General features: G+C 30.6%; 2 protein-coding genes and 2 long non-coding RNA genes across 4 annotated transcripts in view; 3 read left to right on the plus strand and 1 right to left on the minus strand.

The window, feature by feature from the left end:
* The window catches only part of LOC130451623 (27 kDa hemolymph protein-like), a 28,507-nt gene extending 22,122 nt beyond the window's left edge, over positions 1-6,385 (plus strand). The window contains exons 3-5 of the mRNA XM_056790765.1: positions 578-854; positions 956-1,094; positions 5,133-6,385. Of these exons, the coding sequence (XP_056646743.1) occupies positions 578-854; positions 956-1,094; positions 5,133-5,328 (612 nt within the window). The 3' untranslated portion in view covers positions 5,329-6,385. The remainder of the gene's footprint in view (positions 1-577; positions 855-955; positions 1,095-5,132) is intronic.
* The window catches only part of LOC130451624 (zwei Ig domain protein zig-8-like), a 491,142-nt gene that overhangs the window by 96,015 nt on the left and 376,120 nt on the right, over positions 1-19,007 (minus strand). The gene's annotated exons all lie outside the window — the stretch shown is intronic.
* On the plus strand, positions 9,884-10,514 carry LOC130451626 (uncharacterized). The gene is made up of 2 exons (XR_008910766.1): positions 9,884-10,008; positions 10,173-10,514. It is a non-coding gene; the product is annotated as an uncharacterized LOC130451626 (long non-coding RNA).
* LOC130451625 (uncharacterized) overlaps positions 10,894-19,007 on the plus strand; it is a 53,647-nt gene continuing 45,533 nt past the window's right edge. Inside the window, exons 1-4 of the long non-coding RNA XR_008910765.1 lie at positions 10,894-11,372; positions 15,892-16,125; positions 17,151-17,407; positions 17,667-18,680. This is a non-coding gene — a long non-coding RNA (uncharacterized LOC130451625). The remainder of the gene's footprint in view (positions 11,373-15,891; positions 16,126-17,150; positions 17,408-17,666; positions 18,681-19,007) is intronic.

Consider the following 19,007-nt stretch of genomic DNA (forward strand, 5'->3'; position numbering starts at 1 on the left):
ATCTATTTTAAAATAGGTGAAAACAACATGTTCTCATAAATTTTGAATTAGTTACCCCAACAAATCAACATAAAAAAACCTGAGTTACATTATTTGACGATCATACTATACTTTTCATTAGTACTATGCGATCTGAAGATATTTGAAATCCAGCATTATTTTATTTGAAATATCTTTAAAGACACCTTGAAAAATTAATACTTGTCTCTTAATCTAGAGGGAAATCTTTGTATTGGCAGTGATAACAGTAATTAGATATTCAGATTACCTTTCTCCAATAGCCCACTAAACTCGTGCTTGCACACAATGGTTCAAATTAGAAGACTTAGATGAAATTAGTCTCAAACACTCCAGGCAATAGTAATATGAGAATATTATGTACATATATATTCACATATTGATTTGAACTAATCAAATATAGGCTAAATTATAAAGTGACTAGATCCCTTACTCTGAAACGGAATGTCTAAGGTACTAAGGTTTCGACGTTTTTATCTTAAATATTGATTTGATTGTTGATCATAATTATCAATAAAATTAACTATCCTTAAATTCTTAAAAAGAAAATTTATTGCAGATTGATAGAGAGGAGATCAACCGATGCTTGAAAAACACATTAGACGTGGCAAAATTACAAAATGAGTTAGGTCAAGCAATGAGGACGCATGATCTTCCAAATTTCTTTGCAAAAGTTTGTGAAATTTGGCCAAAAACTTCCAATTGTATCAAAAATAGCCTTACTTTGTATAAATTATGTTTGTCTCCCGATGAAGTCAAGATGGTCGATAAAGTTATGGACATGGCCGATGCTTCCAATTCATTTTTTTGTGACAATAATGCTGAGCACCCTATCAGTAAGTAATTTCTCATTGAATTCACCATTTCATGTAATTAAAAGATAATCCAAAGTATTTCTATAATATGGAACAATTCTAATATATAATTTTGATTTTAGATTTCCTTGAAAATAATGGTTTCCAATGTATAGATCAAAATAAAGAAGGAATACAAACCTGTATCGTTGATATAGTACAGAAAGTAAGAAACAGCGGCAAAAATAATACTATACCGGCTTTCGACGAGGCAGAGTGTAGGTAAGTGTTTAATTTGCTCTTTTTCGGCATATGGTGATATACATATAACACTATCAGTGTCTTCAAAATTCCAAGTATCCAAAATAAAATAAAGTACGCTGGAACTATTATTAAATTATGTAGGGCAATGATATAGTTAACCAAAAAATACGTCACCAAGTCTGAAGAGCTAGATACGGCGGTAGAAAAAGACTTTTCATTAAATATTATATGTTTTCCCTGGAAGTCAATCAATTATTTTTCCTTTACGCCATGCAGAAGTTGTGTTAATTTCCGGCTACGGTAATGTTATAATTTCTGTTTCAATCAAATCTTTCAGTGGCCTTAATTCTTGGTTTTCGATTCAGTTAATAAACCTGGAAGATCACATTCTATATTCAAGTTTTTCCAGACTTTCTTTGCCTTATTCTCTTCACTAAAAATGCTTCTTCCATTCCGCCATTATAGAAAAAGTAACGCGGAGAGAGAATCACTTACTAACATGGTGGCATCAAGGGAAATATGTGAAATTGAAGGGTAGAAACAGTTAACGAGATTGAAGTAAAATTTCGAGTAGAGGTGTGTAAATGTGTAAACAGCTCCTTCTCGAAGAAGGAAGATCAGTGGTAATACAAAGGACAATTATTACCAGAAACCGTCATAAAGAGGAGTCGAAAAATATAGGAATTCGTACATATTATTTCAACTTGGTTCGCGGGCCAAATTTAAAATCAATTCCGAATTAGTAATATGCATTGAGTAAATTAATTGTAATTAATAATTAACGGAACGGATGTAACCCGTCAAAACAGAAGTAAAAGTTCAGAAGTGAATTAACGACAATTTTGTAAGTCAGCATGTGATCAGTCCCTAAACTGATTCTAAATCACACCCGCGAACATAGCTATTGAAAATCATGTGGTCTCTCTCACACTCTCTCTGTTTGATACTTTTCTTTATTTGATATTTGTTTTTAAGGATTACCGATCGTTTCATCGCAATGTTGTCAGGTGTTATCATCTTATTAACTCAAAATATGATGAATTTGTACAAATAAAAACCATAACTTATGATAAAAATAACGACATTTTTTAAATATCTACCAATAAACTTACGTATTAATATTTTCTATCTCATGAAATGACAAGTATTATCATGTAATTTTTTAAAGTTGTCGTTTGAGGTATCTCAAATGAACTCGGTAGTGCAATTTGGTCGAAATGGATTCAAGGAATTCACCGCATGTTATTATTTCAGTAAACAATAAGTAGTTTTGAAAATTGTGTACATATATAACTGGAAGTGATTGATATCAAGTACGTGAAGGAATAATAATTTAAATCCGAAAATAGTACGGTCATATTGTTGTGGTGTGTTTTAGAGCAGCACAAAGTAATTGAAAATATGGTCACGAAAAAGATTGTCTCGGATATTATATTCACATAAAATACGAAATAACTTCTGTGTTTCTTTCTGTCACAGCAAAACGAAGAAATCGTGTTAACCGATTTTCTTGATATGTCAAATTTAAAAAAAGGTTACACGAAGACGCTTAACTATAAGATTTGGAAGAGAAATGTTTAACTACTGTTATCCGTCAACATTTTAGAACATTATTAATAAATTACCTAAGAAAGTGTTTGTTAAAAAATATGACACAGAAGATTGAAAAAAGCAAAGGAGTTTCATTAAATAGAGTTACCTTTTTAAGAAAAAATGTCTAATTAGGTAATACGATGATCGAATAAAGAAAATTTTTAATAAAAAATAAAAGTCGAAATTTTGATCAGTGAACCAGTAATTCGGCTGAAAATTGAGGAATTTTTTTATAAACCCAATTTTTCAATGTGTGAACCGAATAACTTTTGGTGAGTTTAGGATTTGTCGTATTTCCATAAATTATTTTGTTTTTGATTGAAAGTAAAGTAAATAAATAATGTATTTTGAAATCAATAGAGAAATGAATGTACCATAAAAATTTACGCATACAGTGGTGCATAAAATAATGTATATTATTAGATATTCCTGAAATATACAGATTTTTTATTTTAATTTACTGTTTTTTCAAATTATAATATATTATATATATTATAATGTAAATCCTATATATAAATATATAATTATATACCATTTTTCCAATGAAACACTTAATTTTTTCAAATTGCTGGATTACCTTTGATGAGCTGATTCCAAAAAAGCTAACACGTTGCTTCAAATTGGTAATGGATGAGCAAAAATTTTATAGAAAGAAAAAGTAAAATGAAATTACGCAGTTACGCAGTTATTGTGATTCACTACTAAAAATGAACATGATAAAAAGTTTTCAATTTTTCACTAGACATTGGCAGAATGTCTAGGAGACCATTGTTCTAATTTGTTTATTACATTCAGTAACGCAAAACATTTTCACTCGCCTTATATCAATTTGAAGCAACGTGTTAACTTTTTTGGGATAAGTTTATCAAGGGAAATCCAAAAATTTGTTTCTGCTATTTCTGATATTCATTTAGCCAATATACATTTATGTATTACCTTATGCATGCACTGTAGATACTACATAATTATGTAATTGTCAGAAAAATAAGTTATTAAATTTGCAAATTAAATAACCGTCTTTACAGTTTTATTTTTAAGCCTGTTTGCATTTAGAAAACCGCAGTTGCAGTTCCTCCGTAAATTCAAAGACGAGATTTAGTAAATTAATGTTTATGTAGTAAATTACGCAGCATCAACATTTTGCAAGACTATTTCAACTTTAATTAAATTCTTGTTTCACTATACAAACAACAAAAAGAAACACACATTTTTGGGACACGAACTGCTTTAGAACATATAATTATGTCATTTATATTGAGAATGATCTACTAGAATAAACCCAATTTAGTACCTTTTTTACATAAAAATAGGAATTCAACTTGCTACCGAATATATGCTAAAGTGGAAGAAGGAACGAATACTTTTTTGACCTTAATTTTTTGACATGACGACAACGTTTCAACTTTGGCCGTAGTCAGGAAAACAAATTTTGCCATTTAATTATGTTAAGGTAAAAAAATATCAAAATTATCACCTTGCTAGCTATTTTGAGAGGAGTACAATTGTGACCTATCGGTTCATCCTATCACATTACTTGTCTCGTTAACTGTACTACAATAAATTGCGAGCAGAAAGTATATTTAAATTTTCGAGCGCCAATAACGACGCTTCAAGAAACTAACTTTGCGTTTTGCTTCTTGGTTTGGGGACAACAAAGACCTATTATTATGCGTGCAATAATATGTCGCTGCTTTCTGTTCTCATATCATCCACGGTTAGAAGGTACCTACTTTTTTGACTGTCGATCACTAGCTTCAACGTTTAAACTGGTGCAGATAACAGCAGCACTGAGAATTAGAATGCCGTTATATCATATTTGCTAATGAATAATGATTCTTTGAAGGTGTTACGTGCCCACCCCGCGCACAAGAATTAAATACCACGTGTATGGAGAAGACTGTCCAATTTTAATACCATGTAAAGTCTTTGGCTCATTTAATCTAGGAAATTGCTTGAAAAAGGTACAGCATGCAGACATCGATCATCGATCACTTTCTTTATTACATGCTTAAAAGTGTTCAGGAGTGTATTCAGCTACTAAGTTGTCGAACACATTAATTTTTTTTTATTAATCATAAATTTTTTTACGAATATTTTCAATTCATTCTTTTTGTAAGAATACTAAAAATTAAGATCAAACATTATTCTAATGTCACTGAGTATATATCTCTTGGCTGGCACCTTCTGCGCTTTTTGGAAGTAATATATAGGTTTTGTTGGAATTATACCGAGAACCTAGTACTGGATAACCAAGATAAAATTCGCTGAAAAATTAACAGCCAAAGAGTTTATTATTCCATGCCTTCTAATCAATGTAAGGATGAAATGTGTTAATTGTCTAATTCTGTTCTTAAACCTTCTCTAATTTGAATCATTTCACGTAGGAACATAGGAAATTAAATGGTGGCTTATATTTTCATTACATATTAATATTGAAATACTGTATTTTTGTTTTTTTTCTAGTAATTTCCAAGATTTTCGAAGATGTGTTGTGAGAAAACTGAGACAATGTTCTTCCAGTGTGCCCTCACAAATAACCGATGATTATTTTGCTTTGATATATAGAAAAGCTTGCAATTCCGCATCAAGATTCACCTGGTTGTCTTTCGTCAACATAGTTTTACTATTCTTTACGTATTTATACTCCAAAATGTTCTAACATGTTTAAAACTATTTTTGCAATGGATTGCTACCTCATAAAAATTCTTAAAGTATAAAGCTTTTGAACGTCAAATATTTTATATTGCTACAGAATGTAAAAATTTTCTTACCAAAGATGGCACAATTATGTAATTTTTTAATAAATAATTCTTTAAAGGAAGAGTTTGGAATGTTGAATCTTAAAACATATAACTAATATACACGGTTTTGTCTTTTAATAGAAGCTACATAGAAACAATTAATTATTTTGATTTAAAACATTTGATAAATTTTTAATCTCGAAATTTTCATATAAATATATTAAATAACTCCATAAGGAGAAAATATTCCTCATTATTCATACTTCCTTTTAATAACAACTAATAAATGGTTCAATGTTGAGTGGTTCAGTATAAGTTAAATATAGTTATTCCAAACTCTTCACTTAATGAATTCTTCTAAAGTACTTATACTTAAACTAAGTATTATTATTAAAATAATTAGAGTACTAGTGATATTACTTTCTATATGGTAGTAAATAACGATGAGTGTGTCAAAATAATAATCACAAACATTTTTATGAGATTTAGTCGTCAGTCTAAGTGTATCATAGGTTAGGGGCACAATATAAGAATATTTCATTTAAAAATTTCAATCAATACCATAATATACATTATTTTGATTCATTCATTTTAATTTTTCCTTTACCATTTGTACAGAAAAAATAAACTTCTGTTAGTGTATAATAGAATATTACATAAGCTTCAGCTCTGATTAAAACAGCTTTTCAATTGGGGTGGTAATGAAAACTATATATGAAGAATTATTTTTTCATTTTGTGTTAAATATGTAACTGCAGTCGAATCTAAGATGTATATTTATATTTTTATTCAGGAATTTCGTTTAATTTTTGTGGTCATCACTGATTAAGTTTACTGTAGTGAATTATTTTTAATTATATCTTCTAAATGCAATTTTCCTTATAGAAACTGTTTTTGTTTAATGTTTAATGTTTATTGGAATTAGTTTGATTTTTATTAGGTTAAGACTGTAAACAAATAAATAATTTCTTCTGCTACTGTTTTTTTATTCACACCTTTTGAGTAAAAGTGCTAAAATATCTATGATAAATATGACCAAAAATGAGAAAAATGCCAGAGCCAATTTGAAAGACGGAGCAGGTCTACAAGTTTGTGAATGTTCTAATATTTATTCTTTACCTTTTCCGATTTAATATTCCATAAGTGCTCCACTATTATTCATTTTCTATGTAGAAAGCATAAGAAGTTAAACCCTATTACACTCTAGTAGTTCGAGTGGTGTCTACTGTTTAGAGATGCCTGTGAATATTGATGTTGAACTTCTGTAGGTTGTAGTGTTCGGGAAAGACATCATTCAGTCGCTTATTCCGCAGCTTGCACTTCTTTCAAAGAAATGAGTCCCGATAAATTGACGTTCTGGGCGTCTGCAGGCGAACTCGGTGTCTATGAGATGTAGGTGAGATTATGTTGGACAGCTCGGAAGAGCTTTTACCGTGGTAGTATCGGTAGAACAAACTTAGGTCGGCGAGCTTTCTTCTATACTTTAAGCTATCTAGGTTTCTGGTAAACTCTGGATCGCCTATAAGTAAAATTGCCCTTATCTGTATTATGTCGAGCAGCCTTAGGGTATACTTGAGAGCCCAGCTCCAAATGTGCGAGCAATACTCCAAAGATAGACGAATCTGGTCCTTGTAGAAGATTAGAAGCTATCGTGGAGTATATATCTTTTTGGTCTTTAAGAGGGATCCAAGTTTTTGTGAAGCTGCCTTAGCTAACTCGGCCACGTAACTATTGGCTCTTATCTTGTAATCTGGGCCTTGTAGAGGATTAGAAGCTGTTGTGGAGTATATATTTTTTTGGTCTTCAAGAGGGATCCAAGTTTTTGTGAAGCTGCCTTAGCTAACTCGGCCACGTAACTATGCCAAGACATATGGCTTCCAAACTCAACATCCAACAAGCGAATTTGCGGTAATGGTGATATTTCATGTCCAGACAGGAGCAAATCGTTAGCTACAATGTCAGTATTCTTTGTAAAAACAGCAGTCTAGGTCTACGCTGCATTAAAGTTTATTGGGGCGGCTGATTTGAACGACGACACCAGTGTGCTATCGTCGGCGAAGCTACAGGTTGGGTTTGAAGTTTTGTCGAGTAGATCTTTAATATACACCTACTAAAACAGTCGATAAGAGAGGACGACAAACCATACGATGTTAATGTATTTAGAAGGTTGGCTGTCAAAAGCCTTCGATATGTCCTGTGCGATTACTCTGGATTTCTCATATTTCTCTATAACTTCAGGTCATAAGCTGGTGACATAGACCAGGAGATCCCCGGTTGATCTAAGTTTACGAAAGTCGTATTGATGGTCGCTGATGATGGTAGCAGACTCACAATATCTCTAGATTTGCTGGTTAACGACTTTCTCCATGACTTTGGAAATGGATGGTACTGAAGCAATTGGACGGTAGATGCTAAGAACCTTTTTCTTTAGTATGGGTTGAAACCGAGCAAGTTTTCAATTTGTAGGGAAGAATCCTCTTTTATATTATAGAGAAACGAGTTTGTATAGGGGACTTGTTAATTGAGCTACGAATATCTTCAATACGATTGCTTGTATTCCATCGGGGCTAGTGATTTTATTGATGTCCAAGCCTTTGAGAAGTTTTGCCACATCTCGTTGTCGAAATTCTATTCCTGTGGTAGTTTTCCTCGCGAATTAAGAGTTAAATTTGTAGCAAACATGCGATCCAACAAGTCCGTCTTCTTGTTTGCAGTCACTGCGATTGACCTATCTTCTCTTGCCAATAATGGAATTTTCGACTCACAAAAGCCTAGGCTGGCCGATTTTGTTACACACCAGAAACAATTTGATCCATTTGGGCAATTCAGAAGTTGGTTTTTCACTCGCCCAATATATTTTTCCTAGTGAACATTCACGGTCTGCTTGCAGGTATTTCTCGGTGGATCTGGGTTTGGATTTCTAGTTCACACGTTGCTGTAATTAGTTTGTCATCTCATGTTTCTAGTGATGCATGTACCGTCACGTTGTATAGACAAGGATCTGTTCTTAGAAACAAGTCTAAGAGGCTATTAAAGTTTCTATCTCAATCTGGACTCTGGCTGGTTCATTGATAAGTTGGGTCAGTCCGTGACTATTGGCAAAATTTTCTGCTTCCCGCTGCTCATCGCCAGTTGTGTTTGAAAAATTCAATCAGCTAACATGACGTGATGAACATTAAAGTCACCAGCGCAGCGATAACAATATCTGCATTTTGATGGTTTGATTGTAGGTAATCGATTTTATCGACAAGGTTTGGCAATAACTGCCTTTAGCGAGTATAGCTAGTTGTCTGTATAGGAAGCAAAAGAATTTTGTTGTTTTTAACCACATAACATCGAATTCTGAAAGCTCAAGATTCTCTTCTCGTTGGCAAGATATGTCGTCCGTAACGAAGACGGCGAGTCCAAAGTTATATCTGAATCGGGTGTGTAAGTCATATCCAGGATATATAAGGTGAATATGAAGATTTCTTCGACTGCAGATGTTGGTGTACTGCATTTTTAATTCATATCAAGATCTCGTATATGGTAGAAATCTACATTAAAGATATTTTGCCTAATAGACCCTCCAGACCAGCCTCCACTCGAAGATCCGAACGGAAGGCTATTTTATCTCCGGAATATTTTGGTCTAGAAGGTACTATCATGCTGTTTTCCTTTTTTTTCACCCTGTAAACCGGACGCATCGGCACAGCGACGAAATCTGGAACCCTTAGGGCCAATTCACTTCGCCTAGATCCAATTTGAAATCATTTATGTTATGTTAAGTTTTCTTTACGAACAACATTAGCTATCTATTTATATATTTAAGAGCTCAATTAACACAGATATTTTTAATTCATAAATTTTTCTGAAAGTGTCTCAGAAAGACTCTAAACATTGTTGAAATTCAGCAACAACAATTTATAGAAGTGTGAATCACTCGAAATCACAGTTAGGTCTCATATATTGATAGCTAATATGTAGCGATGAAAATAAATAAATTTGCAACTTACCAAAAAAGAATACATTAACTGTTTAAATTTGTGGTCACTTGAATGCAAAATTTGACTTTAAAGAATAGAAAGGAAAAAGATAATTTATAGATTCACACTTACAGCTGAAATAAAAGGTTTATTTGTAGGTACTTACGATTAAACCAGGAAATATTTTTACTTATGTTTAAAAAAATACTGTAGACTTTGACATTTCAAATTTGAAATATCACTTCTTCTTTATGACACAAACCACAGAAATACATTTTAAAAGTGAGGTTATGTGTACCAATCATGATGATTGCACAAATCAGTTTTCAAATAAAACAAGATAGAAAATTTGATGCAACTTGTATCTCTTATTCATTTCCTTTATAAAAGCTAAATATTTATATTTTATTTATTTTATTCTTATGTAAACCTAGAACAATTAATTCTTGAATAGATGCCGTTCTGTATTGTATAAAGTACTATAGAAATATTTAAATTTAACAGTAACTGTTGGACGGCTCTACGTATTACAGACTCATATTGAGTTTACTCAAAATTAATTTATAAGTTTTTAAGTTGATATAAATAGGTAACATTATTGCTAATGGTGCCAAGCATTTTGCATAAAATGAGGTAACTAAATATACGGAAAGTTAATTCTATTCAGTTATGCCTAGTTCAGGGAAGGAAGAATTAAGTTTTGTTAATAAAAACTTATTTAGAGCAGTGTTTTAGTGCTACACTTTGCAGACATTATGCTAAGTCTTACACTTTATGATAAAAAAGTTCTTAAAAAGTTACAGCGGCAAAGTTGGAAGTGGAGTGAGTATACTGGCGTGTTGAGCTAACTTTGACGAATTTTTATGAGCAAATCTAACTGATACGCCATGTAGTTACCGTGGAAATTTTTGAATTTGCAAATACTTAACGAGAATGGGAATACATCCATACACAGGAAAGTTGAATCGAAGTAAATATTAAACTATTGAGGAAAGTACAGTATTATAAAACAAGGACAGTAACGTGATCGCATAACAAAATTTTATTGCTTTTTTTATAGATTTAAAATATGTTAATAGAAGCATGGAAAATAAAACATTGTTAAAAGTAAAAATAATAAATGTATTGTATGACATAAATATATTGACCCTCTTTGATATAATAACCCTGTTTAATGCTATATGAATGCATAAATGTTGATTAAAAAAAATAAAGAAACAATAGAATGTTTGCATACACATTACAACAGATCCGAGCCAAGAAATAAATCAAAATCATTAGAAAAACTGGAATACTTTCTACCTAAACGAAACATCAATATATGATATCGATAAAAAAATTTCAATAAGTTTTTGGTTACCATACACGTTACGATTCACCAAAGAGATATAACTGCATAGGCGTTCCCGTCCAGGTAACGTCTCTGTTAGATCGTAGCAAGTATGGTTTACTTTCGACAATACGAAGAGATCACCTGTTACATACTTACTTAGTAGCATGTTTAAATTGCCTAAACAATTACATAGGCCTGACAGTACAAATTTGAAAAACAGAATATCACTTTTCTTCATTACGTAGTACGCTAAATGGTATACAATCAAGGCCCTCTATTGAAACATAATAACAATTAAAGAAATTAGCCCTATTCTAAGTGTCCTTCCCCTGCTTAAATCGACTACGAAACGACAACATTATCACCGATATAGTTCTCACTCCTTTCTTCTTTAAACAAAACCTCCAAAAAAACGACAGTTAGTGTTTACTTTATATGGTGAATGCCTATATCCATAAAACTTTTAATTCAACCAAAATTATTATTGAACATCCTGTGATAATGTCTTACTATTATGATTTGAAAACAAATTTTGCTAACTTAATAGTGTATTTGTTATGTTATAAGTGAATGTGTAATAGTATAGTTTTAATATTCAATTCCAAATATTGGATTCAGGTTAATAAGAAAATGTGATACAGCTCAACAATCCAACTAAACAGAGGTAATTTTTGCTTTTACTATCATTGATATTTCAACGCACTAATTAATTTACTGTATACTTATATATTTTCTGTGTTTAATAAGTCTAGGTTTTCCAAAAATAATGTACGATATTTATTTGTTATAGGTTAACAATAGGCAATTGTTTCGGTCTGGTATTCATTTGTTTATTAAATAATTTACAATATACATTTATGTAACTTTTTCCTATAAGAACTTAATTATGTAAGCAATTACTTTGTCATGAAGGAAATTTCTTCAAGTAACTTTCTTCACTTTTCTGCTCTTTTTGACTTTTCTTTCTTCTAATCCTAAATGTTTGTGGTTAATACAAGCTATAATGAAGATTGTACAATCAATTGAATAAAAACTTTTTAAATTTATGGAATCTGTCTTCTCAACTGAAGTTATATATTTTGAATGCTCTAATAAAAATGATTGAATTTAAATACTCAGTTTTGGCTAACAGCATATAAAGTAAATATATTTATACAATAGGTACTTTTGTTGGATATTCATGCACTTCAGAGCTAAAAGTTTCTTAATGAATATAGTTCACTAAATTTCACATTTTTTAACATGTACCACAAAGTAAATTCTATTCACAGCAAAGTTTGTGATATTTCACTTCAGATTTGTCTGTTTCTAAATTTTAAATCACATGTATACTCAGGAATATTTTCTATATACCTATGCTGGTATTATTAATTAAGCAGAAATGTTGTACCTGATAGATGGAATTGTGTGAGCACTTGATTTGAATGTTATTACTACAATTATACTTGTTGTTATTGCTATTACTACAATTACTAAATATTTGGATACCATATAGAAAGTTTTCTTCTATTAAAACTGAACTCGGTATATCATTTAAGGAATACATCATAATAAACTAATTTTCAAAACAAAATGGAAATTCTCAAGTGCAATTTAATCTCCAAATATTTATTCAATGCTTAACAACATATTCAACTAATTACATATAATTATGGAAAACACAAAATTATACAAAAAGATAGAGAAATTCAAAGAAATCGAATAATTTTTATTCAATTTAGTTTGTGTTGTCTCTTTTGATGAATAAAATGGAAATAGAAAGCTTGTATTCAATTTTTATTTCATTTCTCAATAATGTGTTGATGTAGTATATAAATTATTTAGGAAAAACTAGAAGAAAATTGTGAAAGCCAACATGTATGGACCATTAGTTAATTATAAATATGAAACGTTGTTCCTCTTTTATTTATAGCAGCCGAGTCTGAAAGTTACATTTGTAAATTTTCTAAAGGTAAATTAGTATTTGAAATTATAAAAATAGTTATTATATGTTGCATTTTGTCAGTATCTTCAATTTAAAAAAAAATAGTAGCTAGTACAGAACTACATTCATTCTGAAATAAATAAAATTTTTGGCCTATTCTCGTATGGCATTTCCTTTTCAGAAGTTACTTTTGGTACAAGGGTACTTTACAAAAAACTTTGCCTATTGAATTCAAATTTTGAATATTGTATGAAATTACTGCATTAAAAGACTAATTAATCATAAAACAATTTATTAACATACAAGTTTCAACAACTATAATATACAAAATACTTGAAATTTTGAAAAAGAGAACCCAGAACTACTTGAAATTTCTGAGATTCTTTGCAATTTTCCAAATTATTTTCATATTTTCTTAGCAGGCTACTGCTCTAAATCTTGAAAAACATTAATTAACTAGTTCTTTGTTCCGAGACTTGTCTTTCCATTCAATGGAATAGCTTTTATTTAACATTATCTTCATCTGGATCTTCTAAAACTGCATTCGCCATTTGTGTTGCCAATTCTTCCAAGTCTTTATAGATATTTTCTTGTGAATCATCAGAACTGCTTGCATTAGTTGAGCAAGATGAACAATACATTTCAAAAAACAATTCATTTTCATCGATATTACGTCTTAATAGAAAAGGTTTTCTTCTTTTACGTTCCGGTATATGTGCAGAAAAACGCTCGTGTGATTTAAAAATACAGTTGTCAACATGTGGTTGAGAAGCATGTTGAGGCAAACTTTGCTTGGCATGTTGAATCATATTTTGGTGGGAGTTATTTGGATTATAATAAGGAGAGAAGTTTTGCTGAAAAGAATGTGCAAGCTTGTGCATAGAGGGGTGTGGGTAGTTACTTGGAGGATAATTTAGACATGTATTGTATTTTGGAGCACTTATCTGTGAATTATCTTCACATTCAAGATTTGAATGGTAGTTAGTTGAAGGATAATTTAGATATTGATTGAATGGTGCAACATTTGTTTGCGATTTATTTTCGAGTTCAGGGCTTGAATGGTAGTTGCTTGAAGGATAATTTAGATTTGGATTGTATGAAACAACATTTATTTGTGGAATATTTTCACATTCAAGATTTGAATAGTAGTTAGTTGGAGAATAATTTAGATATGGATTGTATGGATCAACATTTATTTGAGGGATATTTTCGCATTCAAAACTTGAGTGGTAGTTATTTGGAGGATAATTTATATATGGATTGTATGATGCAGTATTTACTTGAGAGATATTTTCGTCTTCAAAAACTGTATTGCTATCCATTTCTATTCCAAAGCCTGACATGTTTGGTCTACATCGAGAATCTATGATTAGCATATCTTTGAGAGAATTAGTAACTGACTGTTCTTCTTCAATTTCATCAAAATGTATTATTTGCTTATCTTTATTATTGATATATTTTAAATTACCTGATGTGGTGTGTACACTTCCAAAATTTATGTTTAGCATACTTTCTGGAGTAATAACTGGCACTTGATTTTTTTCAATGTTCTCAAAATGCACTCTTTTTTGTTCTTTGTTATTCGTATTTTCCACTTTTTCTTCAGCACTCTTACTTGGAGATATAATGTTTTTCTTCAATATATTTTTTCCCTTTTGTACCTGTAAACTATTTTTGTTCAGTTCATTGAATTGATCTTTTTCACATCTATCAAAATGTAGTCTTCTTTTGTCTTTGTTATTTGTATTTCTCATTTTTTCCACAGCACTCTTTCTTGGAGATGCAATGTTTTTCTTCATAGTTCTCTCTTTTTCTACTTGTGGACTATTTTTTTTCTTTAAATTTACTTTTATTTTTCCAATATTATTGGTATTCTCCGTTTCTTCTTCAGCATTTTCAGTTATAGACGAATTTTTTCTTCTCCTCATACTCCTTCGTTTTCTTGTTGATCTACTTTTTTTTGAATCACTATGCAACTGTTTATTATTTCCACTTCCCATTTTTTTTATCACACTCTCACTAGATAACGAAAAGTTTATATTTAATGTAGTTATTTGGTTTCCTACCCCTGGGCTAAATTTGTTCGGAGCCGAAGCTCCTAAAACTTTCGAGTATAGGGGTTTTTTATTTTCATTATTCAAATGATCTGTAGTATAATGTTTGTCATCTTTTGATTTATCATTAACACATATATCAGGCGATACACCACCTTCGCGGCACGATTCAGCACTTCGAAACTCATTTAATTCTAATTGTTCGTTAGTCCACAATATTTTGATAGTATCGTCCTTTATTTTGCTTTTAAGCATTTGTTCATCCCAAGAATTGCATTTCATGAGGGGTGATTCAAAAGTCTTTATGTCATCATGCATATTTTGTTCTTTAGTTTCATCTACGTGCTGGTCAGACTCTGTATATAACTTGAAAAGTTTGTCAACTTCATCTAACATCCACGGCTCTTTTTCTGTCTCGGCACTGAAATCATATGTGGTACTCGTACTAGGTCCCATATCGGGTGTATATGATAATTCTCTAGCTTCGTTGTATTCATAATTACCATATTTTGTAAGTTTACTGTTCGGAATACAATCCCTAACAGTTCTGGCTCTCAATCTTGCATTTTTTAGAGCTTGCATGCTTTTTGCTAGCAGTAAGATATTCATATTTGCTTGTTGATAAACAAAGTCGTGACTCCAAGTACTATCAGCAGCAAATTCAACATTTTCATAAGCTAATTTAAGGCGTTCACGGAGATCCATCACTTTGACAGATTCAAAAAATAGTTTTTTTAAACTGTCAGAATACTTTTGAAATAATTTTGTTGTCATGGCGATTTTCATGACTCGTTTTAAAGACTCCAAACAAAGGTTTTTAGGTTATACCAATAACTAATTCTAGAAAAACAATTCTTAACCCAGACAAATGAAAAAAATTATTATCGCAATGGTAGTTGAACATTTTAAATAACTTTTGTTTCAATGTTACACGATTCTATTTACTGAAGAAACTTTCATTAACTCTGTTTTTTTTTTATATTCCAAAGTACGCGTCTATAAAATATGACCTAAGTCGTTGAGACAAAATTTTAGTATTGTGACCATGGTCAGTTAATAGTTTGTTAACACTATGCACATTTAATGGCCGCCAATAGGTTGAAGTTTAACGTGTTCACTAAGTTTTTTTATTATAAAAATTAAAGTATTTCAAAATTTCCAATCAATGGAGCTATGTAGCATTGGATAATTCGTTCTATGAATAGTTTTTAGGTTTTTCTTAAGGCCACTTTCATTACAGCCGCTCTCAATTATCAAGGAATACATAATATATAGGTACATTACTAAAATATCTGAACTTTATATTGAAATTTCTGGAATCTTTTGTCATCATAAGTAACATTTTACTGCCACTACAACACTTTTACTTTGGTGTGCGTTTCAGTAACGAAGTTATCTACTGAAGGCAAACTAGTCGTTTACCTAACAACTGTTGCAAAGTAAGTATCATTTCATTCATAAATTAAATGTAAATACATTTTAATAAATTTCTTAAAGAAAACAAAATTTTATAGTTTTCACTGATATTTTGGAAAAACATAGTCTTACTGTGATTCATTAAACTGAATCAAATTCTTTTCCAATTTTAAGTAGAAAATTGTGTAATCAATGTTTTGGAAAATAAACCATTTTATATCAAATATAATGGAAATAAAAATAATTAATTGGGAAATCCATATATTGCAGCAGTTTTTTATAAGTATATAAAATTTCAACTTATTCATACTACATATTAATTACCAATGAGTCTGCTCAACAGTTTCAATAATATATTTATACCTGCATAGGTTTAAAATTAATTACTAAAATTAGCTGTGATGATTGGGAGAAAAAATGTGTATGGCAAACTAATAGAAAGACTAAGCACATTTAGATGATTTAAAATATGAATGTATAGATATATCAGAGTCTTGCCAAATATTATACTTTTAGTTTATCACTATTATCAATAATAGGGTCATCCATCATCTGAGTCATTTTATTACACTTCATACTAAAATTGTTTCTTTCTTTATTTATATTAACCTGTTACTGTAATGTTGGATTTGAGTAAATTGATTCATTGAAGGATTTTGAATTCGGTTAATTTTCCAAATGACATGGTTTTCATTATTACGGGCAATAATTATAATGTGGGGATATTATTTTTATGCTCTCTTCTACTATTTGTATTTATAGTAATGCGCCTTAGCTACTTAACTATATTTGCTCCTTTCTGTCGTATTTTAAAGTTATAATAGTGATCCATTTCATATTTGCAAATAATAGCTAAATATACCAAATAATGATGTTCTATACCGAATTTGAATATGATTATATTCTTAATAATATGAAATTGAGTAATAATATCAAGTGTTGCTAGTGTACTATACAAATGATCAGTTATTTTTTTTTATATATAAAAATAGGATAATGTAATGAATTTAATAATAAATATAAAATTAACTCTTTATTTTTTTAATAGACCTATGCACCGCATATTGTTTAAGTTTGGAATGTAAACAAATCACAAAAAGATTAGAATGAATAAAGAAGTGACTACAACAATCTCATATCAAAGAATGTTTTATCTGTGAAATCGAAACAGATCATGGAGAAAGGATCTTAAGAAAATGATGACAGTTTATACAGTTGTTTAAGACTTCATTTTTGGAGGCCAGTTTGTTGTAGCGGGATATATTTTGGTCTTGACAATGGATAACAAGGAACGGACAGTTGCAGGTAAAAGTTGTGTACGGTTTCCTTAATTGTTTAATGACGTTTACTTTGTATAGTTAAATCACTTTATTCATCACTTTCTTTTCAATTTAGAAATATTATTTGTAACATTAACAATACCCAAAACATAGCAAATTTCATGTATCGCTAGATTTAAATGCTTTTGAACCGAAAGTGTGCACAGGAAAATACACACGAAAAGAATTAGTTCATTTTATATTGCTAAATGATAATCAATGATTTCATTATTTGTAATTTTCAGGCCATAATAATACATAAATAAATGTAAACTACAATTTTGGAGGTTTTACTTGAGGCAATCGAAGTGGAGTACCATTTTGACAGTGAAATCTAATTAGAAGTCTATTCATCAAAGAAAAATAGTGAACCAAAACGATGATCAGTGCATGATCATCACGTGAAGATCCCGGGCGAAACGGGGAGCTGCATCGTTATTGGTCCAAATACGCGGCAACATTATATACCACAAATGAAAAGACCCGTGGGAAGGGCCAGTGCTGCATTGTTGCAAAAGCCGCTAGATTAGGTGTAGTACAGGGACGGCAGTATAATACTGCCGTGAGATTATTTCTATTTATCTGCTTAATTTTCTTGAACATGTCTGATATGGATGCATCTGATGAAGTTGTCAACATTAGCTAGACTCTGCCTAAGAAAAGAACTAAAAAGCTTCATTTTAACGCTATCGAATAACAAATGATTGTGAATTGTTAATTAAATGCAAGAAAATGATGACAAGACGGTTAATGAGGTTATTCATAAAACGGCAAATATTTTGGGAGTATTTTCTTCAAGTTTCTACCAAATCGTTCGTAAGTACAGAGCTAATCATTCAGTTGCCGAACCAAAAAAGTATCCATCAAGAAAAAAAATTAACAATTCAATTGAGAATTGTGCATAATTTTTTCTTTCAAAATGAGATATCTACATAAATGAAATTTGGAGAGTAGTTAACGAAGACAAGGACTTCCTGGATTTTAAAAGATCAACATTTTATAATTTATTGAAAGAAATGGGATTTCACTTCAAAAAATAAGGAAGGAACAGTTTATTATTAGGAAAAGCAGAAGTAGTTGTGCAGAGGCGAGAATACCTTAGAAAAATCATGAAATTTCGTGAAGAAAATAGAAAAATTCACTAGCTGGATAAAACATTGGTAAACGCTGGATAAGGTTTGGGTGGACTGTTCTATACAATCCTCAAGGCAAGCATTCTTGGATGGAGTTTCCACCAGATTAATAAACCAATCAGATAGGTAAGGTTTCAAAAAACTATTTTACAAGCTTTTATTTAGTGTCACCTGTCTGCGTATATATGTGTCTAATTAAGTCTAAAAAGTTCATTTTCATTGATAGCACTATATCTTCTCTTCTTATTTGATCAAAGGCTATCTCCAAAATTATGAAACATAAATGAATTTCCTTATCTTTATTTACAGTTTTTCACTTAGTTGTCTAATTCTAAATATCGAGCTATTTGAGTTTCTTCCATTTTTAAAGCCATATTAGTCTTCCAAAATTTCATTCCAATAAAATCTTGTTTCTAAAATGATTTTTTTACTATTATTTATTATTCCGTTGAC

This window comes from Diorhabda sublineata, chromosome X (genome assembly GCF_026230105.1).
Source record: "Diorhabda sublineata isolate icDioSubl1.1 chromosome X, icDioSubl1.1, whole genome shotgun sequence".
In the NCBI taxonomy this organism is placed as follows: domain Eukaryota; kingdom Metazoa; phylum Arthropoda; class Insecta; order Coleoptera; family Chrysomelidae; genus Diorhabda; species Diorhabda sublineata.